The 20022-nt window shown below is 36.9% G+C and overlaps 2 protein-coding genes and 2 pseudogenes across 8 annotated transcripts; 1 reads left to right on the top strand and 3 right to left on the bottom strand.

Annotated features, from left to right (window-relative positions):
- The first annotated feature begins 3909 nt into the window (after nt 1–3909).
- On the top strand, nt 3910–5067 carry LOC136694200 (hatching enzyme 1.2-like; annotated as a pseudogene).
- Nucleotides 5068–7202: 2135 nt separating this feature from the next.
- Nucleotides 7203–8342, bottom strand: LOC136694298 (hatching enzyme 1.2-like; annotated as a pseudogene).
- Nucleotides 8343–11366: 3024 nt separating this feature from the next.
- LOC136694074 (hatching enzyme 1.2-like) lies at nt 11367–13119 on the bottom strand. Its single transcript, XM_066667429.1, has 4 exons — nt 12999–13119; nt 12774–12914; nt 11868–11985; nt 11367–11754 (listed from the first exon to the last, which is right to left on the bottom strand). Exons 1-4 carry the CDS (start codon nt 13117–13119, stop codon nt 11367–11369), a joined length of 768 nt encoding a protein of 255 aa, XP_066523526.1.
- Nucleotides 13120–17231: 4112 nt separating this feature from the next.
- On the bottom strand, nt 17232–19960 carry LOC136693941 (hatching enzyme 1.2-like). 7 transcript variants are annotated; one of them, XM_066667207.1, is made up of 6 exons: nt 19752–19960; nt 19487–19580; nt 18344–18654; nt 18115–18255; nt 17794–17911; nt 17232–17704 (listed from the first exon to the last, which is right to left on the bottom strand). In XM_066667207.1, the coding sequence occupies exons 3-6, from the start codon at nt 18528–18530 to the stop codon at nt 17317–17319; spliced, it is 834 nt and encodes a 277-aa protein (XP_066523304.1). In that variant the 5' UTR covers nt 18531–18654; nt 19487–19580; nt 19752–19960; the 3' UTR covers nt 17232–17316. The 7 variants fall into 7 exon arrangements, with proteins under 7 accessions (XP_066523304.1, XP_066523308.1, XP_066523305.1 ...); XM_066667211.1 differs by having other exon boundaries at nt 18344–18569; XM_066667208.1 differs by having other exon boundaries at nt 19437–19546.
- Between the last annotated feature and the right edge of the window lie 62 nt (nt 19961–20022).

The raw sequence follows: 20022 nt of genomic DNA, 5'->3' as shown, positions 1-20022 counted from the left end.
ACAGGACCTATTTTTGTTAAATGTGGAAATCATTATAAAATGAATCAATTGAGCAATTTAAGGAAGATAAACACATTCACAGTTGAACAACTGCATCTACAATAAGTGCTTTTTAAAATAAAATAATTCACCAATAATAAGGTGTTTCCACAAACCTTTAGACAAAATGTATATAACAGGTACATCAGTAGACCTCTAAAATGGCATCTGTATTAAAGTACAAGTGGTGCTACCAAGGTGTTCACATATTTTGTTCTTCTTTTGCACAATTCTTAAACAACAATTCCTGTGTGGTGTCCAGCAGCTGCCCCAAACACAGGCTAATATAGTGATGTAGAGTGACAACTGAAGCACATGTCTTAAAGCTTTAGGCACACATTAGGATACTTGTTTATCATTAATCTCAAGACAGCCACACCCATGGATATCCTTTTGTATAAAATTAACAAAAAGTTTAATAGTTTTTACATGGGCACAACAAAAACTACAAGAATTAATTCCAGAATATTAAATAAAGGGAATGGTATATTTGATTAAAGAGTAACTATGTATTATGAATATTAAAAAAAGCCAGATAAGTCAGTATTGTTGATTAAAACAAGCATAGAATAAGATTTGTTGAATTTTGAGAGAATGTATATATTTATTCATTCATTCATTGTCTGTCACCGCTTATCCAGTCAGGGTTTTATCAGGGTTGCTGGGGCTGTAGCCTACCATGAATCACTGGGCGCAAGGCAGGAACACACCCTGGAGGGGGTGCCAGTCCTTCACAGGGTGACACACACTCACACATTAACTCACACACTCACACATATGGGCACTTTTGAGTCACCAATCCACCTACAAAAATACACAATTCAGAATTATTGAAGTAATAAACTAGTAAAAAAAACTAGTTAATGTATAAAAGAAACAAAAAAACAAACAAACAAAAAATTTTTTTAGGTGAATTCTTAAATAATTGATATAGACAAATAACTGATATTACAAATAAAGAAATTTGAAAATGCACACATTATACAGTGCGTCCCCTTGTAATATAAGGTTCTATCTGTGTTCTGTTCTGTTTTGAGATATCATGCTTGAAAAATTTTGCAATCAAAATAGCAAAGCTGAAACATGGAACTAGTCTCTTTCATACAGTAAAATAACAAGACACACTCAGTGTATTATAAATGCACAAAAAAAGATGCTTCTAAAAATGCTTGTAAAGAGTTTTTTTTTTAACAGGTTAAAGGCAGATAGTTTCTTTCTATCTCCTTTGAATGATAAAATTCCATCTGGCAAACATGAAAAAAGTAATGAAGTTTTAAGGAAACATTAAAAATTTTAGGAACATTAAACACAGATTGTGTACATCTGTCAGAAAATTAAATGTAATGTTTTAAATATATGGCATTGGTTTGAAATTAATGAGATTCTTATAATGTTCAATTTTATATTTTAAAATATTTCTTATTTACAAATAATATTCATTCATTCACTTTCTACAATTAAATAATTGCAGACAGATGTTTCAGACATTTTTATATATACAATATACACTCACTTTGGAGGTATCTTACTGTTATTGTGCTGGGACCCTCAACAGTCTTCGTATCTTTAATATGGGAACATACTGAAAATATGTTTATTTTTAATGTAGATCTGTGTAATATCAAAAAACAGACTTTTAATTCATTATTATCTGTAACTGCTTATCCAGTTCAAGGTCGTGGTGGGTCCAGAGCCTATCTGGAATCATTGGGCACAAGGCAGGAATACACCCTGGAGGGAGTACCAGTCATTCACAGGGCAACACACACACAGTCAACAGTCACTCACACCTATGGGCACTTTTGAGTCGCCAATCCACCTACCAACATGTGTTTTTGGACAGTGGGAGAAAACTTGAGCTCCTGGAGGAAACCCACGCGGATATAGGGAGACACTCCTCACAGACAGTCACACGGAGAGGGAAACCAACCCACAACCTTCAGGTCCCTGGAGCTGTGTGACTGCGACACTACCTGCTGCGCCACCATGCCGCCCAGACTTTTAAAGTTTTTTTTATTTTGTTTTATTTTATTTTTTTAAATTTAATACTAATCTGTTATACAAATGTACAGCTCATTGACCTTTATTCTAGGGAAGAGAATATAATAAACCTTGAAGGGAAAAAAATGGATTTTAAAGCTTTTTGGTGCCTTTGAATGGACGCTGTCTTTATTTTAGCAAACAACAATGTAACCACAAAGGATATTGTTTTCTGACAGTGTATGGAAACACAAAAAAGGAAGAAGTTTCTGAATCACTGGGGGGCACCTGTCCTTCAGATGGTGATACGCACTCACACCTACGGACACTTCAATATGTGTTTTTGGACTGTAGGAGGAAACTGGAGCACCTAGAGGAAACCCATGTGGACACGGGAAGAACACACCAAACTCTTCACAGACAGCCACCCAGAGCAGGACTTGAATGCCTAACCACAGATTCCTGATGTGTAACAGCAACACTACCTGTTGTGCCACCATGTCACCCTAATACAAATTATATTTGTTTCTTATTAAAAAAGAATTGCGAGGTATTTTTAACCACTGCAGAAGTCAATTTTAGGTAGAAACCATGAATGTTTAATTTCCTTTAGGTTATACAGCAACTTGCATCTGTAATAAACTGTCCCAGCAAGCCAGTGAAGAAGCTCGGAATAAAGCAAAGTTTGGCTTGGTTTTATATCACAATTGTTGACTTTAATACACTAAAAAATCTTTTGGGAGAAAAACTGAAAACTTTGGATGAATGAATGAAATAAATATTTTTGCTCTAATTCAGAGTCCATCAATTCAAAATGTATTAATATACTGTACGTATATGCTGGGAAATCTAATGACATAAGACATTTTAAAGAACTCAGACATGAGAGGCAATGAATGCAATAAATGTTGATGTTCCACAAAGGCCAATAGATCAAGACATAAAATCATACACAATTAAAAACAATTACTGACAATTACTATACACACTCTTTTGTGGTATCTTATTGTCACTTGAATGGTGTGTCTTACCATCTTTAATATGGGAACATAAGAATACCATGTTGTATTTCAAGTGTAGATCTTTACATTGAATTGATTTAATCAATTTCAAACATTTTTGTTTCGATTTACTACTGTTCTGTTACAAAAAATAAAGCAATTATATATTTCTTCCAAAGAAGAGAACATAATGAACTTTGAAGGAAATTGATTGGATTTGAATTGGATTTTAGTGCCTTTGAAAAGTCATGTACACTGTCTCTAACTTTAGCAAAAACTATCTATCTATATAGAATATAGTTTTCTGACAATGTATAGATGAAAACAAAAAGAAAAGAGAAAAATGTCTGTTTCATAAGACAAAGACAAACAAGATGATAGGGTCTGCCCATTAGATGCATACATTAGACAGTTGACACTAGCATGCCAGTTGATCCCCAGACAGCCACACAGAACTCATAAAATTAAAAATTGTGATACTAATATCACTCAGGTATGAAAAAATTTAAATGAAAATAATTCCAGTCTACTGATGAAAAGTAAATGAATAAAAATTTGGGAATTCATTTTTAAAAATTGTAAATGAAACAGGTCCTAAAACAGAACACTGAAGAACACAAGAGGCATGAAATCCTACAGAATACATATTGACTATTTACAGAGACAATCCTGTTTTTTTTATTTTTTTTCTGTTTTTCAGGTCAGAATGAAAGAAGTTGAGAGAGCCCACCCTTTAGATACACACATTAGACAGTGGACAACAGAGTGTCCGTTAATCCCAAAAGAGCCACACCGATGTGAGTCCATGGGTATAAAACCGAGTATGACCCGGTTGAGACCCCAAGCTACAGTTAAGGAGCTTCCACATCATACCTGTATACTGAAGAACATGGAGTCAGCAGCTTCTCTCTCCGTTCTTACTTTCCTGCTGCTTGGACTCTCGCAGGCCGTCACTTTCATGGAGCCTCATCCAGTGGGAAGCACAGCAAACATTCTGACCATCAACAACGGTCAAGAAACCTATGTTTTTTCCTTTTGGTTATAACATGTTCCATCAGAAATATGTTTTCCTAATCCATTTTCCATTTTCATCTGAAGGATCCAGACAACTATTGGTGGAGGGAGACATACTCATACCAACGACAAGGAATGCTCTGGTCTGCCCCAGCAACACCTGCTTTTAGAAGAAGTCCTCGAATGGCTTAGTGCAGGTTCCCTACACAGTGAGCACTGATTTCTGTGAGTAAAAGATCATTCTTCACATTAAATTAATTTGCACATCTTTGTGGAATACAGAAGGGAACAGTCCACACACAAATATTGAAAAACAATACTGTGGTTATACAATAAAGAAGTTCCACTAATAATGTCACTGTATGTATCTAGGGATTTCCTAACACTTGTCATTAAATATTTATTGTCAATTCCTTGCTTGTTTAAAGCATCCTCACACATGTCTGTGATTGCTGGAGCTATGGCGGTGTTCCACAGCAAAACCTGCATTCGCTTTGTTCCCAGAAGCACTGAAAGTGACTACCTCAGCATTCAAAGTGGAAATGGGTGAGTGTGGCTGAAGCATAGACTGGTACACCCTTTATTGAATACATTGTCCATAGCTGTGCTTCGGTGATGTGGTCAACCTTCTCTGTTACTTCCCAGGTGCTATTCTTCAGTGGGCAAAACAGGTGGAATTCAGATGGTCTCTCTCAGCTTGAATGGCTGTGTGTACCATGGCATTGTGGAACACGAGCTGAACCACGCACTAGGATTCTACCATGAACATACCAGGAGTGACCGTGACAGCTATGTGGAGATCAACTGGCAGAACATCGACCCAGCAATGCAGTACAACTTCAACAAGGAGAACACCAACAACCTCAACACCCATTACGACTACTCATCCGTGATGCACTATCCAAGAACAGCTTTCTCCATCAATGGGCAGGACACCATCACTCCCATTCCTGATTCTTCCGTGCAGATTGGTCTGCAGCTGGAACTGTCCGCCATCGACATCCAGACGATCAACATTCTCTACAAATGCTGAATCACTTTTAATAGCACGGAGTGTAACGTTGTATCGTCACATGTCATCTTCAGTCAAACGTGCTGTAATTGCATAATAAAGAAAATCAAAGCATTTTAACTTGAATGCATCTTGTTTTATTTATATTGAAGTAATCTTAACAGAGGTAACTAATGTTTAACTGCAAATAAACATTACTTTAATATATCCTCATATATGTTTCGTTTAGTTTTCAACATTTTATATTTTCCTTTGTCTAATTAGATTTTATTTAAATTATCATTAAACACATAGTACTTTCAAAACTAGTCATGCTTCAGCTTTGAAGCTAATGCCACCAAACTTAACAGGACTGCAGAGCCTATACCCAAACAGTGTCTTGTCCCCTTAGAAAATGAATGATGGGATCTAAAGGAAACCCAAATAAAACACATGATGTCTCAATGGACTCTCACACTCATATTTAATACATTTTATGTAGCAAGTTTTACAACTTAAACATCAGCTCAAAGTACAGTACAATAAAAAGGTAAATCAGAAGACATCAACGACTTTCTTTGGAAAATTATGAGACAAAAGGGGAAATATTATCAAAATAATGTATAAATATGTATAAGCATTGCTGGTTTAAATATGATTTCTAAATATTTTGACCATATGCAGAGGTTAGTTTTAGGTAGCAACCATGATTGTTTAATTTCTTTAGATAAAGATAATAATTAAAAGTAAGATAAATAGGGCCCTATCAGCTTTTTTTCTCTGACTTAACTGAAATGAATCTTATTGTTGTTTGCTAAAGGTACAGACAGTGTACATGTCTTTTCAAAGCACAACAAGACTCTTAAAACTCAGTTATGTTGCTTCAAGCTTTATTATATTCTCAACTCTAGAAGAAATATCAAACAGCTCTATATTTTCATAATAGAACAGTATAAAATAGAAAACAAATTAAAAATCTGGATTACGTTCCTGTATTAAATATACTAAGACATACCGCTGAGGGTCCCACCACAGTGGCAGTAAAATATGGCCAAAGTTTTCTATGAGAGTATAATGTTCATGAGAATTTCTGCAATAGCAACTGTTAAATTAATGAGTAATTTCAGTCAGCAATTGCTTCTGATTGTATATCTAAATGTATAAACCTCTATGAAACATGACCATATTTTGTAGAAACAGTTGGCCTGTCATGCTCCAGTTTTTTAAAAGGTCATACATTTTGTAAAAATTGTGTCTGAAAGATATTTAGAGCATGAAATATCATTAGATTACCCAGTATAGTAGTATATAAGTATGCATTTGAATAGATGGGCTCAGAATTACAACATAAATACTAATAGCATTCATTCTTTTACATTTTAAAAACATTTCTTCCCAAAAGACAATTTTGTGATATAAAACCAAACCCAAACACTGCCTTTGCATGGTGCTTCAGAACCTACTTGTTGGGACAATTTATTATGCATGTTGCTGTCTAAAGAAATTAAACAATCATGGTTGCTACCTAAAACTAATCTCTGCATATGGTCAACATATTTAGAAATCATATTTAAACCAGCAATGCTTATACATATTTATACATTATTATGATATTTCCCCTTTTGTCTCATAATTTTCCAAAGAAAGTCGTTGATGTCTTCTGATTTACCTTTTTATTGTACTGTACTTTGAGCTGATGTTTAAGTTGTAAAACTTGCTACATAAAATGTATTAAATATGAGTGTGAGAGTCCATTGAGACATCATGTGTTTTATTTGGGTTTCCTTTAGATCCCACCATTCATTTTCTAAGGGGACAAGACACTATTTGGGTATAGGCTCTGCAGTCCTGTTAAGTTTGGTGGCATTAGCTTCAAAGCTGAAGCATGACTAGTTTTGAAAGTACTATGTGTTTAATGATAATTTAAATAAAATCTAATTAGACAAAGGAAAATATAAAATGTTGAAAACTAAACGAAACATATATGAGGATATATTAAAGTAATGTTTATTTGCAGTTCAACATTAGTTACCTCTGTTAAGATTACTTCAATATAAATAAAACAAGATGCATTCAAGTTAAAATGCTTTGATTTTCTTTATTATGCAATTACAGCACGTTTGACTGAAGATGACATGTGACGATACAACGTTACACTCTGTGCTATTAAAAGTGATTCAGCATTTGTAGAGAATGTTGATCGTCTGGATGTCGATGGCGGACAGTTCCAGCTGCAGACCAATCTGCACGGAAGAATCAGGAATGGGAGTGATGGTGTCCTGCCCATTGATGGAGAAAGCTGTTCTTGGATAGTGCATCACGGATGAGTAGTCGTAATGGGTGTTGAGGTTGTTGGTGTTCTCCTTGTTGAAGTTGTACTGCATTGCTGGGTCGATGTTCTGCCAGTTGATCTCCACATAGCTGTCACGGTCACTCCTGGTATGTTCATGGTAGAATCCTAGTGCGTGGTTCAGCTCGTGTTCCACAATGCCATGGTACACACAGCCATTCAAGCTGAGAGAGACCATCTGAATTCCACCTGCTTTGCCCACTGAAGAATAGCACCTGGGAAGTAACAGAGAAGGTTGTCCATATCACCGAAGCACAGCTATGGACAATGTAATCAATAAAGGGTGTACCAGTCTATGCTTCAGTCACACTCACCCATTTCCACTTTGAATGCTGAGGTAGTCACTTTCAGTGCTTCTGGGAACAAAGCGAATGCAGGTTTTGCTGTGGAACACCGCCATAGCTCCAGCAATCACAGACATGTGCGAGGATGCTTTAAACAAGCAAGGAATTGACAATAAATATTTAATGACAAGTGTTAGGAAATCCCTAGATACATACAGTGACATTATTAGTGGAACTTCTTTATTGTATAACTACAGTATTGTTTTTCAATATTTGTGTGTGGACTGTTCCCTTCTGTATTCCACAAAGATGTGCAAATTAATTTATTGTGAAGAATGATGTTTTACTCACAGAAATCAGTGCTCACTGTGTAAGGAACCTGCACTAAGCCATTCGAGGACTTCTTCTAAAAGACCAGAGCATTCCTTGTCGTTGGTATGAGTATGTCTCCCTCCACCGATAGTTGTCTGGATCCTACAGATGAAAATGGAAAATGGATTAGGAAAACATATTTCTGATGGAACATGTTATAACCAAAAGGAAGAAACATAGGTTTCCTGACCGTTGTTGATGGTCAGAATGTTTGCCGTGCTTCCCACTGAAGGAGGCTCCATTAGAGGGACAGCCTGCGAGAGTCCAAGCAGCAGGAAAGCAAGAATGGAGAGAGAAGCTGCTGACTCCATGTTCTTCAGTATACAGGTATGATGTGGAAGCTCCTTAACTGTAGCTTGGGGTCTCAACCAGGTCATACTCAGTTTTTATACCCACAGACTCACGTCGGTGTGGCTCTGTGGGGATTAACGGACACTCTGTTGTCCACTGTCTAATGTGTGTATCTAAAGGGTGGGCTCTCTCAACTTCTTTCATTCTGACCTGAAAAACAGAAAAAAAAATAAAAAACAGGATTTTCTCTGTAAACAGTCAATATGTATTCTGTAGGATTTCATGCCTCTTGTGTTCTTCAGGGTTCTGTTTTAGGACCTGTTTTACTTATATGCACATGGACTGTTGGATTTTTTAAATCATTTCATCAGTAGACTTGAATTATATACATTTACATTTTAATTTTTTGAGTTCTGTGTGGCTGTCTGGGGATCAACTGGCATGCTAGTGTCAACTGTCTAATGTATGCATCTAATGGGCAGACCCTTGTTCGTCTTTGTCTTATGAAACAAGACTCTCTCTTTTTGTCTCTTTTTCTTTTGTTTTCTTCCATACACTGTCAGTACATAGTTTTACCTAAAGGTACAGACAGTGTCCATGTCCTTTCAAAGGCACTACAACAGTGTTACAATCCAGTTGATTTACTTCAAGGTTTATTATATTCTCTTTTCTACAGGAAACCTCAAAGAGGTCTACATTTTCATAAGAGAAAGGTCTGAATTAAAAAAACAAATTAAACCTCTGGAGTTTGAGACTACACAGATCTGCACTTAAAATAAAACATGGCAGTATTATGCGGCAAAAAAGCAGTTCAAAAATGTTTAATTAAAACCCAAGACAACAGTTATCAGTGTAAATGTGCAAAGGTGAATTGCGTGGGATTTTGTCAGCATCTAAATATGCAGGGGTAAGAGCTGCAGACAAAAAATTAGGAAGCAAGTGGTATCCACTAGTGGCATTGCAGTTATGCTGCATTCAAGTGATTTTGGAAACTGAGAAAAAAACAATTTCCACACATGTGTATTGTATTCAAGAGACAGACAAATCATATTCACCACTGGTAAACTGCATTCTGTATAATACATGAGTTTACGAGATGTGACGTAAGTATCACAACCTTTTACCTCTTCCCCAAGAGAAAACGGCAAGTATTCATTTGAATTGTCTAATTATGTATGTTTTCTCCAAATAAAACTCAAATATCAAGATTAGATTTGTTATTACTCAAAAAGCACTTAGTTGATATTTAATAATTAATCACTTTAGGAGAATAGTTATATGACAGTGAATAGTTATCCAGTAATATTGCTTTTCTCAATGATAACTAGCACTGATTTACTTATGATTAATTTTATTTATTTATTTTCTATTGCTGTGTGGTTATTTGTTGTATTTAATTTGTGCGATTACCTTTCGCCCAATGATTCTGACTTACCACAACCCTGAACTGGATTAGCGGTTACAGATAATGAATCAATTAATGAATTTGTGTGATTGTGACTGGAGTGTCGAGTGTACTTAGCACTGAGTGGTGGGGAAGTCTAGAGTGGCTTATTGAAGAACTAAGATTTATCATTACGCCTAGCGTTTATTTATCATCATCATCATCATCATCATTTTCTTCTCCGCTTTTCCATTTCAGGGTCGCGGTGCGTTTATTTATTCATTTATTTAATATTTTTACCGTGGTGACTATGAAGCTATGTTGAAGTTGCTTTCATTTTTTCTGTTTTAGAAGATTTATTCTTTTACAATGGTGATTATGCCACCCTCTTCTTTTATGAGTTACAGTTCCAGGACTCTGACAAACTGATGCTTGGAGCACTTGGACTGCATTTGCACTTTTTTTATAAAGTTTTATTTTACTTCTCAATTATGTGAATAACATTTTTAATTGTGTCAAGTACCAACTTGACTCAGTTCATTACTGGCAATTCAGCTGCATCCCCAGGTATATGTATATAGGTATTAGACAGAGGGGAGGGTGTACCCCCCACCTGTGTGACAACATCTGTGTGCTGTACTCTGAGAGTAAATTAATAGAAGCATTCGACAGAAAAAAGCTGAAGTATGTAAAATTGATGGCTGATATGACGGTGACAGGCATATGTAAGACCAGTATATATAGATTTGTAGCCAGGTCCGTCAGAGTTTGGAATCAGGGGCCAGTAACTAAAGGGTATATCTTAAGGAGTTATCAGAGCACAGACTAGTGAAATACACTGTAGAGGTGTTATGGTGGTAGTTGGTGATGTAGCGCATAGTCATCACATGGAAATGGTGGCACAGAACATGCACTAACAGTGCCAATGGGGTAACTAATTACAGCCAGGTCAGGTCAGTGTGGATTACAGCTAATGATAAAACTAGCTTGGAGACGGGGTGGGTTTGGGATGCCAGAATTCACTTTTTAGACATCCAGAGGTGTTGTGGGATTTATTCTGCCAAACGCTGATGAGGGGAGATGCCTACAAACCTGGGCTGGGCTCAATGAGTCACTCTAGGTGTTAAGGACAGCATGTTTCATATCAGATAAAATATGTCCACAGTGGTTTGGTGTAGAATTTAAACAATTATTGATAACAGACATTTTGTGGCTGCAGATTTTCTAATGCATTGGCATGGTATATTTTACATCTTAACCTGTGTATGATTATAATCACCTTGTACTTTAACTTGTGACGTTAAGAAAAATAGCAGCAAAAAACCATTAGACTCTGCAGTCCTGCAAAATTTGGTGTTTCCTATCTGTAAAGCTGTAGGATGAAGATTTAATGAGTGAAATAATAATTCCACTTTCTACCTAAATAGAAGAGGAGAAATTAAAAATGTGAAGAATGAAATTAAACTCCTGTGGAGGTTTGTGTAATTACTGTATACATGCGCTTCAACACTAGTTATCACTGTGTTGGCGTTAGTTCAGATAAAGACAATATATGTTCCAGTTAATATGCTTTGATTTTTTTATTGTGCAATTCCAAAAAAACATTTGACTGAAGATTACATGTGACGGTACAACGTTACACTATGTGCTTAAAAGTGATTCAGCATTTGTAGAGAATGTTGATCCTCTGGATGTCGATCGCGGACAGTTCCTTTCTCTGTCCAATTTCCACAGAAGAATCAGGAATGGGAGTGATGGTGTCCTGCCCATTGATAGAGAAGGCTGTGTTTGAATAGTGCATTACGGATGAGTAATCGTAATGGGTGTTGAGGTTGTTGGTGTTCTCCTTGTTGAAGTTGTACTGCATTGCTGGGTCGATGTTCTGCCAGTTGATCTTCACATAACTGTCACGGTCACTCCTGGTATGTTCATGGTAGAATCCTAGTGCGTGATTCAGCTCGTGCTCCACAATGCCATGGTACACACAGCCATTCAAGCTGAGAGAGACCACCTGCTTGCCACCTGTTTTGCCCACTGAGGAGTAGCACCTGGGAGGTAACAGAAAAGTTGTCCACATCACTGAAGCACAGCTACAGGCAGTGTACTCACAAACTGAGAAGCATATCTAAATTCTCCTTCAAAATCTTTCAGTTTTTCTTACCCGCTTTTGTTCTCAATGCTGATGTAGTCACTTTCAGTGCTTCTGGGAACAAAACGAATGCAGGTCTTGCTGTGGAACTTCGCCATAGCCCCAGTAATCACAGTCATGTCAGAGGATGCTTTCAATGGGCAAAGAATTGACAATATATTGTTATTTAATGACAAGTGTTAGGGAATCAGTAGCTACATACTGTGATGTTATAAGCTAAACTACTTTATTTATACAATTTATTCCATTGCATTAATTTCTGTCCATCACAAAGATTTTAACAGCACATAGAACACAACTTTGTCAGTTTGTGCTGCAGTAAACATTTGCATGTATGCAATTTTTTCACCTAACGATTTGTTTCGTTGCAGGTTTTGAACTGATTAAACATAGAAACAATTAAGTAATGGTTCAGCACTAAGAAAAGGTAACTAAAACTCGTACACGGTCACAAAAGCTGTCACTGTGGTGGTACATTTTAATTTGTCGGTTCCCCTTAAGGGAATTTCTGTACCTGTAGTAAGAGAACATAATTATACCTTACTCTATATTAATAATAGATTTTAAAATTTTGTTCATTTCATACAACAAGTTTTATCTCCATGACTTACATGATGTTCTATTTTGAGTTGTACAATAAAAGTTACAAATATTCACCTCTCCTTATGGAGAACAGAAAGTAATGTACATTTAAGGAGCATTACTGGACTTCAACATCACGGTTGTATCTGTAAAAGTACATTTACACTCTTTGTACATTTAGTGAACAATAATGTACCTATAACATACATTTTTTTCTCAGAGTGAGTTGTTAGGGTTCTATCACTCTGTTCACAGAATCCTATGTCTTTAATAAGGATGTTTATTTAACTTTAAATAGTCTAATTACTTTATAGTGAAGAACAGGTTTTTACTCACAGAAATCAGCGCTCACTGTGTAGGGCACTCGCACTACTCCATTCCCGGACTTCTTCCAAAAGCAGTTGTTGCTGGGGCAGACCAGAGCATTCCTGGTCCTTGGGATAAATATGTCTCCCTCCACCAATAGTTGTCTGGATCCTTCAAATGAAAATGGAAAATGGATTAGGTAAAAAAAAAAAAAAAGATTTTTGGAATGCCTATGAGGATTTTTTTTTTTTTTACCATTGTTGATGGTCAGAATTTTTGCTGTGATGTCCACTGGCTGAGGCTCCATGAGAGGGATGGCCTGTGACAGACTAAGCAGCAGCAAAGCGAGAACGGAGAGGGAGACTGTGGACTCCATGTTCTTCAGCATAAAGAGAATATGTGGAAGCTCCTTAACTGTAGCTTGAAGTCTGAACCTGGTCATACTTGGCTTTTATACCCATGGTGCATACATCGGTGTGGCTGTGTGGGGATTAAGGGACATTCTAGTGTCCACTACCTAATGTATGTATCTAAAGGGTGAAAGAACCTTCTTTGTGAAGAGTCAATATTTATTCAACCTGATTTTTTTTGCCTCTTCTGTTACTCAGGGTTCTGTGATAGGACCCGTTTTTGTGCATACTGATGTGAAATACAGTACTCTGAAATACAATGTCTAATATGTGCATCTTCAGCTTGTTTGTCTCTGATTTAAAAGCAGAAACATCTAAACTAGAATTGATATGTTTCTTCACTTCTTGTGTACCCCTGGGTTCCATTTTAGGCCAGATTCTATTTTGAAGACTTGGACAGAGTTGATTTTTATATTTTTTATGCTAGGATTTCCTTTTAGTATGAGAGTTTGTAGTTCTTGTTTTAAGCAAGTGAACATATTAATCCCAATGTGAATGTAAACACATGGGTACACCCCATGTAGCTGTCTGGCGATTAAATGACACTCTGGTGTTGACTCTCTAATGTATGCTTTTAAATGGTGGACCATCTCTGTTGCTTTTTTCAGCTTCTTTCAAAATAGTTTTATACTTTAATACTCTAAAATGTTCACAATTACAGTTAATGTCCATACTGTTTAAACTACTGATTCTGAATGTTGGGTTGTCTAAGTATCTAATCGTTGTCAAGAAGAATTTTTCATGTAGAAGCAAAGACTTGCAATACAACGTTAACTTATGGGCTAACACAGGTAAAACTGTATGAAATGACTTAACTTACTCATACTAATTACTTAACTTACCCAATTACTTAACTTACATGAACAATACTTACACTACTTTATATTTCACAACAAGTTCTCATAGCACAGGGGTCGGCAACCTTTACCACTCAAACAGCCATTTGGACCCGTTTCACACAGTAAAGAAAACACTGGGAGCCACAAAATCCTTTTGAAATTTTATACGAAATAACACTGCATATAACAGGTTTTTTTTTTTTTTTGCCTTTGTGTTATGTATAAACAAACTATACCGTGTTACATTTATGAAATTAATGAACGACTGCAGAAAAATGAAATAACATTTCTGCATGCAACAAAACATTTTTAACTCTGAAAAAAAAGACGTTGGGTTGATGGTTAAGTAAAATACTCAATGTCTATTTGAGTCCTTGTAGTAATGGGGAAAAAGCTTAAATTATCCACTGGCAGCAAACAAAATTGCTGTCCTCTCTCTGCGTGCCGTCATCCTTTTGCTGGCGCCGTGCATTCAGCTGTCAAATAGTTCAAGAAACCGCACACTGGCGGGTGTCCCACATTGGAAGTTGTGACGTGTATTAAGAGCGACAAAATATTTTAAATATTAAACTATTTTAGATTTTTCAAGATCGCCATAATCTTCATAGAATTACATTCTGAAAATGAACGAACTAAAATAAAATACATTTTAATTAAATTCTCAGTAATTTTTCATACACGGTTGCCGACCCCTGTCATAGCAGCTATGATAATTTTGGCTTTACCAACTCCATTAGTACAATAATGCTCTTGTTCCTCATGTAAGCCATTTCCTTTTTAATTTGAGCTTTCATTAAAATTGATGTATAAATATGTTAATGTGCATATATGTAACCACGTCTTTATTTTCTGAACTGACCACACAGGAGCACTTTTTAAATTTACCATTACTATCATTCTTTCATTTGTTGCTCTGTGTGGATTATTGTCCCCCTTTCACCCTGTTCTTAAATGGTCAGGACCCCCACCAGACCCCCATAGAGCAGGTATGATTTTCACAGTGGATCAAAAGACAGCACTGCACTATTCTCAACTGCAACCACTTCAACCACAACGCTTTTAGTGGACAAACCTGGCCTCACTCTCAGGATTCTCCCTGAATGCTTGCTCTCTGTACATCTTCATTAACCAGTTCAGGGCTGTAGTGGGTTTGGAGGACTCCCGGGAATCAGTGGGCGTAAGGTAGGAACACACCCTGGAGGGGGCACCAGTCCTTCACAGGGCGACACACACACTTACATATTCACTCACACACTCACACCTATGGACACTTTTGAGTAACCAATCCACCAACCAATGTGTGTTTTTGGACTGTGTGTTTTGAAATGTGCGTTTTGAACCCACAACCTCCAGGTCCCTCCAGGTTGTATTTTTTTGTTTTGTTTAGTTTTTCCAGCTGTATCATTTTCTTGGACTACTGGCTGCACTGCACCAATGGTTTCCAAAGGTACAGCACACTTCCAATTGGATCTGTAAGCTTTCCTAGAAAGTGCACAGGTACAGATGAAGTTAACACACAGTACAGACAGAAGGCTAAATCCTTTGAAATCTTCCCTTGACCAATTTTCTGGTTGCAGTCTTGCAGTCCTTTAATGGCATTTGGTACAAAGTAATAAGTATCCACTGGCAATGCTTGTATGTTTCAGGCACCAAATTCAAAATGTGTCTTTAAACCTTTCTTCAAAAGGTATTCAGTGAAACCACTGAAAATGTTTTCAATAAATAACATTTCTACAAAATTCAAAATAAAAAACGCCACAATTTTTACCAGAAATGGCATATTTAATCAACTCTTTTTCGTTTTTTTTAGGGTATGATAGTTTTTTCCCTTTTATTTTGTACACATGGATAAACACCGCTGTGGTTGTCTGTTTGTCTGTCTGTCTACCATGTGCATCTACAGGGCAGACCCTAACAGCTTGTTTTTCTTTGACTTAACTGAAACTAATTTTGTTGTTGTTTGCTAAAGGTACAGAGAGTGTACATGTCTTTTCAAAGCACAACAAGAGTCTTAAAACTCAGCTATGTTGCTTCAAGCTTTATTATATTCTCAACTCTAGAAGAAATATCAAACAGCTCTATATTTTCATAATAGAACAGTATAAAATAGAAAACAAATAAAAAATCTGGATTACGTTCCTGTATTAAATATACTAAGACATACCGCTGAGGGTCCCACCACAGTGGCAGTAAAATATGGCCAATGTTTTCTATGAGAGTATAATTTCCATGAGAATTTCTGCAATAGCAACTGTTAAATTAATGAGTAATTTCGGTCAGTAATTGCTTCTGATTGTATTTCTAAATGTATAAACCTCTATGAAACATGAGCATATTCTGTTGAAACATTTCGCCTGTCATGCTCCAGTTTTTTAAAAGTTCATACATTTTGCAAAAATTGTGCCTGAAAGATATATAGAGCATGAAATGTCATTAGATTACCCAGTATAGTAGTATATAAGTATGTATTTGAATAGATGGGCTCGGAATTACAACATAAATACTAATAGCATTCATTCTTTTACATTTAAAAAAAATTTCCTCCCAAAAGACAATTTTGTGATATAAAACCAAACCCAAACACTGTCTTTGCATGGTGCTTCAGAACCTACTTGTTGGGACAATTTATTATGCATGTTGCTGTCTAAAGAAATTAAACAATCATGGTTGCTACCTAAAACTAATCTCGGCATATGGTCAAAATATTTAGAAATCATATTTAAACCAGCAATGCTTATACATATTTATACATTATTATGATATGTCCCCTTTTGTCTCATAATTTTCCAAAGAAAGTCATTGTTGTCTTCTGATTTGCCTTTTTATTGTACTGTATTTTGAGCTGATGTTTAAGTTGTAAAACTTGCTACATAAAATGTATTAAATATGAGTGTGAGAGTCCATTGAGACATCATGTGTTTTATTTGGGTTTCCTCGAGATCCCACCATTCATTTTCTAAGAGGACAAGACACTGTTTGGGTATAGGCTCTGCAGTCCTGTTAAGTTTGGTGGCATTAGCTTCAAAGCTGAAGCATGACTAGTTTTGAAAGTACTATGCGTTTAATGATAATTTAAATAAAATCTAATTAGACAAAGGAAAATATAAAATGTTGAAAACTAAACGAAACGTATATGAGGATATATTAAAGTAATGTTTTTGCAGTTCAACATTAGTTACCTCTGTTAAGATTACTTCAATATAAATAAAACAAGATACATTCAAGTTAAAATGCTTTGATTTTCTTTATTATGCAATTACAGCACGTTTGACTGAAGATGACATGTGACGATACAACGTTACACTCTGTGCTATTAAAAGCGATTCAGCATTTGTAGAGAATGTTGATCCTCTGGATGTCGATGGCGGACAGTTCCAGCTGCAGACCAATCTGCACGGAAGAATCAGGAATGGGAGTGATGGTGTCCTGCCCATTGATGGAGAAAGCTGTTCTCGGATAGTGCATCACGGATGAGTAGTCGTAATGGGTGTTGAGGTTGTTGGTGTTCTCCTTGTTGAAGTTGTACTGCATTGCTGGGTTGATGTTCTGCCAGTTGATCTCCACATAGCTGTCACGGTCACTCCTGGTATGTTCATGGTAGAATCCTAGTGCGTGGTTCAGCTCGTGTTCCACAATGCCATGGTACACACAGCCATTCAAGCTGAGAGAGACCATCTGCATTCCACCTGTTTTGCCCACTGAAGAATAGCACCTGGGAAGTAACAGAGAAGGTTGTCCATATCACCGAAGCACAGCTATGGACAATGTAATCAATAAAGTCTATGCTTCGGCCACACTCACCCATTTCCACTTTGAATGCTGAGGTAGTCACTTTCAGTGCTTCTGGGAACAAAGCGAATGCAGGTTTTGCTGTGGAACACCGCCATAGCTCCAGCAATCACAGACATGTGCGAGGATGCTTTAAACAAGCAAGGAATTGACAATAAATATTTAAAGACAAGTGTTAGGAAATCCCTAGATACATACAGTGACATTATTAGTGGAACTTCTTTGTTGTATAACCACAGTATTGTTTATCAATATTTGTGTGTGGACTATTCCCTTCTGTATTCCACAAAGATGTGCAAATTAATTTAATGTGAAGAATGGTGTTTTACTCACAGAAATCAGTGCTCACTGTGTAGGGAACCTGCACTAAGCCATTCGAGGACTTCTTCCAAAAGCAGGTGTTGCTGGGGCAGACCAGAGCATTCCTTGTCGTTGGTATGAGTATGTCTCCCTCCACCAATAGTTGTCTGGATCCTTCAGATGAAAATGGAAAATGGATTAGGAAAACATATTTCTGATGGAACATGTTATAACCAAAAGGAAAAAGCATAGGTTTCCTGACCGTTGTTGATGGTCAGAATGTTTGCCATGCTTCCCACTGGATGAGGCTCCATGAAAGTGACGGCCTGTGAGAGGCCAAGCAGCAGGAATGCAAGAATGGAGAGAGAAGCTGCTGACTCCATGTTCTTCAATATACAGGTATGATGTGGAAGCTCCTTAACTGTAGCTTGGGGTCTCAACCAGGTCATTCTCGGTTTTTATACCCATGGACTCACGTCGGTGTGGCTCTGTGGGGATTAACAGACACTCTGTTATCCACTGTCTAATGTGTGTATCTAAAGGGTGGGCTCTCTCAACTTCTTTCATTCTGACCTGAAAAACAGAAAAAAAATAAAATAAAAAAACAGGATTTTCTCTGTAAACAGTCAATATGTATTCTGTAGGATTTCATGCCTCTTGTGTTCTTCAGGGTTCTGTTTTAGGGCCTGTTTTATTTATATGCACATGGACTTTTGGATCAATTATTTTCATTCATTTCATCAGTAGACTGGAATTATATACATTTACATTTTTTCATACCTGAATGATAGTATTATCACCATTTTTAATTTTGTGAGTTCTGTGTGGCTGTCTGGGGATCAACTGGCATGCTAGTGTCAACTGTCTAATGTATGCATCTAATGGGCAGACCCTTGTTTGTAGATGCACATGGTAGACAGACAGACAGACAACCACAGCGGTGTTTATCCATGTGTACAAAATAAAAGGGATAAAACTATCATACCCTAAAACAGAACCTAAGTAACACAAGAGACTTCAGACCCAAACGGAATAATTATTGAATCTTCAGGCAGCGTTTTCATTTTATGATCAAATATGCCATTTCTGGTAAAAAATGTGGCCTTTTTTTATTTTGAATTTTGTAGAAATGTTATTTATTGAAAACATTTTCAGTGGTTTCACTGAATACCTTTTGAAAATAAAGACAAATTTTGAATTTGGTGCCTGAAACATACAAGCATTGCCAGTGGATACTTATCACTTTGTACCAAATGCCATTAAAGGACTGCAAGACTGCAACCAGAAAATTGGTCAAGGGAAGATGTCAAAGAATTTAGCCTTCTGTCTGTGTTGTGTGTTAATTTCATCAGTACCTGTGCACTTTCTAGGAAAGCTTACAGATCCAGGTGGAAGTGTGCTGTACCTTTGGAAACCATTGGTGCAGTGCAGCCAGTAGTCCAAGAAAATGATACAGCTGGAAAAACTAAACAAAACAAAAAAATACAACCTGGAGGGACCTGGAGGTTGTGGGTTCAAAACGCACATTTCAAAACACACAGTCCAAAAACACACATAGGTTGGTGGATTGGTGACTCAAAAGTGTCCATAGGTGTGAGTGGGTGAGTGAATATGTAAGTGTGTGTGTCACCCTGTGAAGGACTGGTGCCCCCTCCAGGGTGTGTTCCTACCTTACGCCCACTGATTCCCGGGTGTCCTCAGAACCCACCACAACCCTGAACTGGTTAATGAAGATGTACAGAGAGCCAGAATTCAGGCAGAATCCTGAGAGTGAGGCCAGGTTTGTCCACTGAAAGCATTGTGGTTGAAGTGTTTGCGGTTGAGAATAGTGCAGTGCTGTCTTTTGATGCTTTTGTCGCTCATAATACACGTCACAACTTCCAATGTGCGACACCCGCTAGCGTGTGGTTTCTTGAACTATTTGACAGCTGACTGCACGTC

This window comes from Hoplias malabaricus, chromosome 4 (genome assembly GCF_029633855.1).
Source record: "Hoplias malabaricus isolate fHopMal1 chromosome 4, fHopMal1.hap1, whole genome shotgun sequence".
NCBI lineage: Eukaryota > Metazoa > Chordata > Actinopteri > Characiformes > Erythrinidae > Hoplias > Hoplias malabaricus.
The sequence above is the reverse complement of the archived record's forward strand: the minus strand, read 5'-3'. Positions and strand labels throughout refer to the sequence as shown.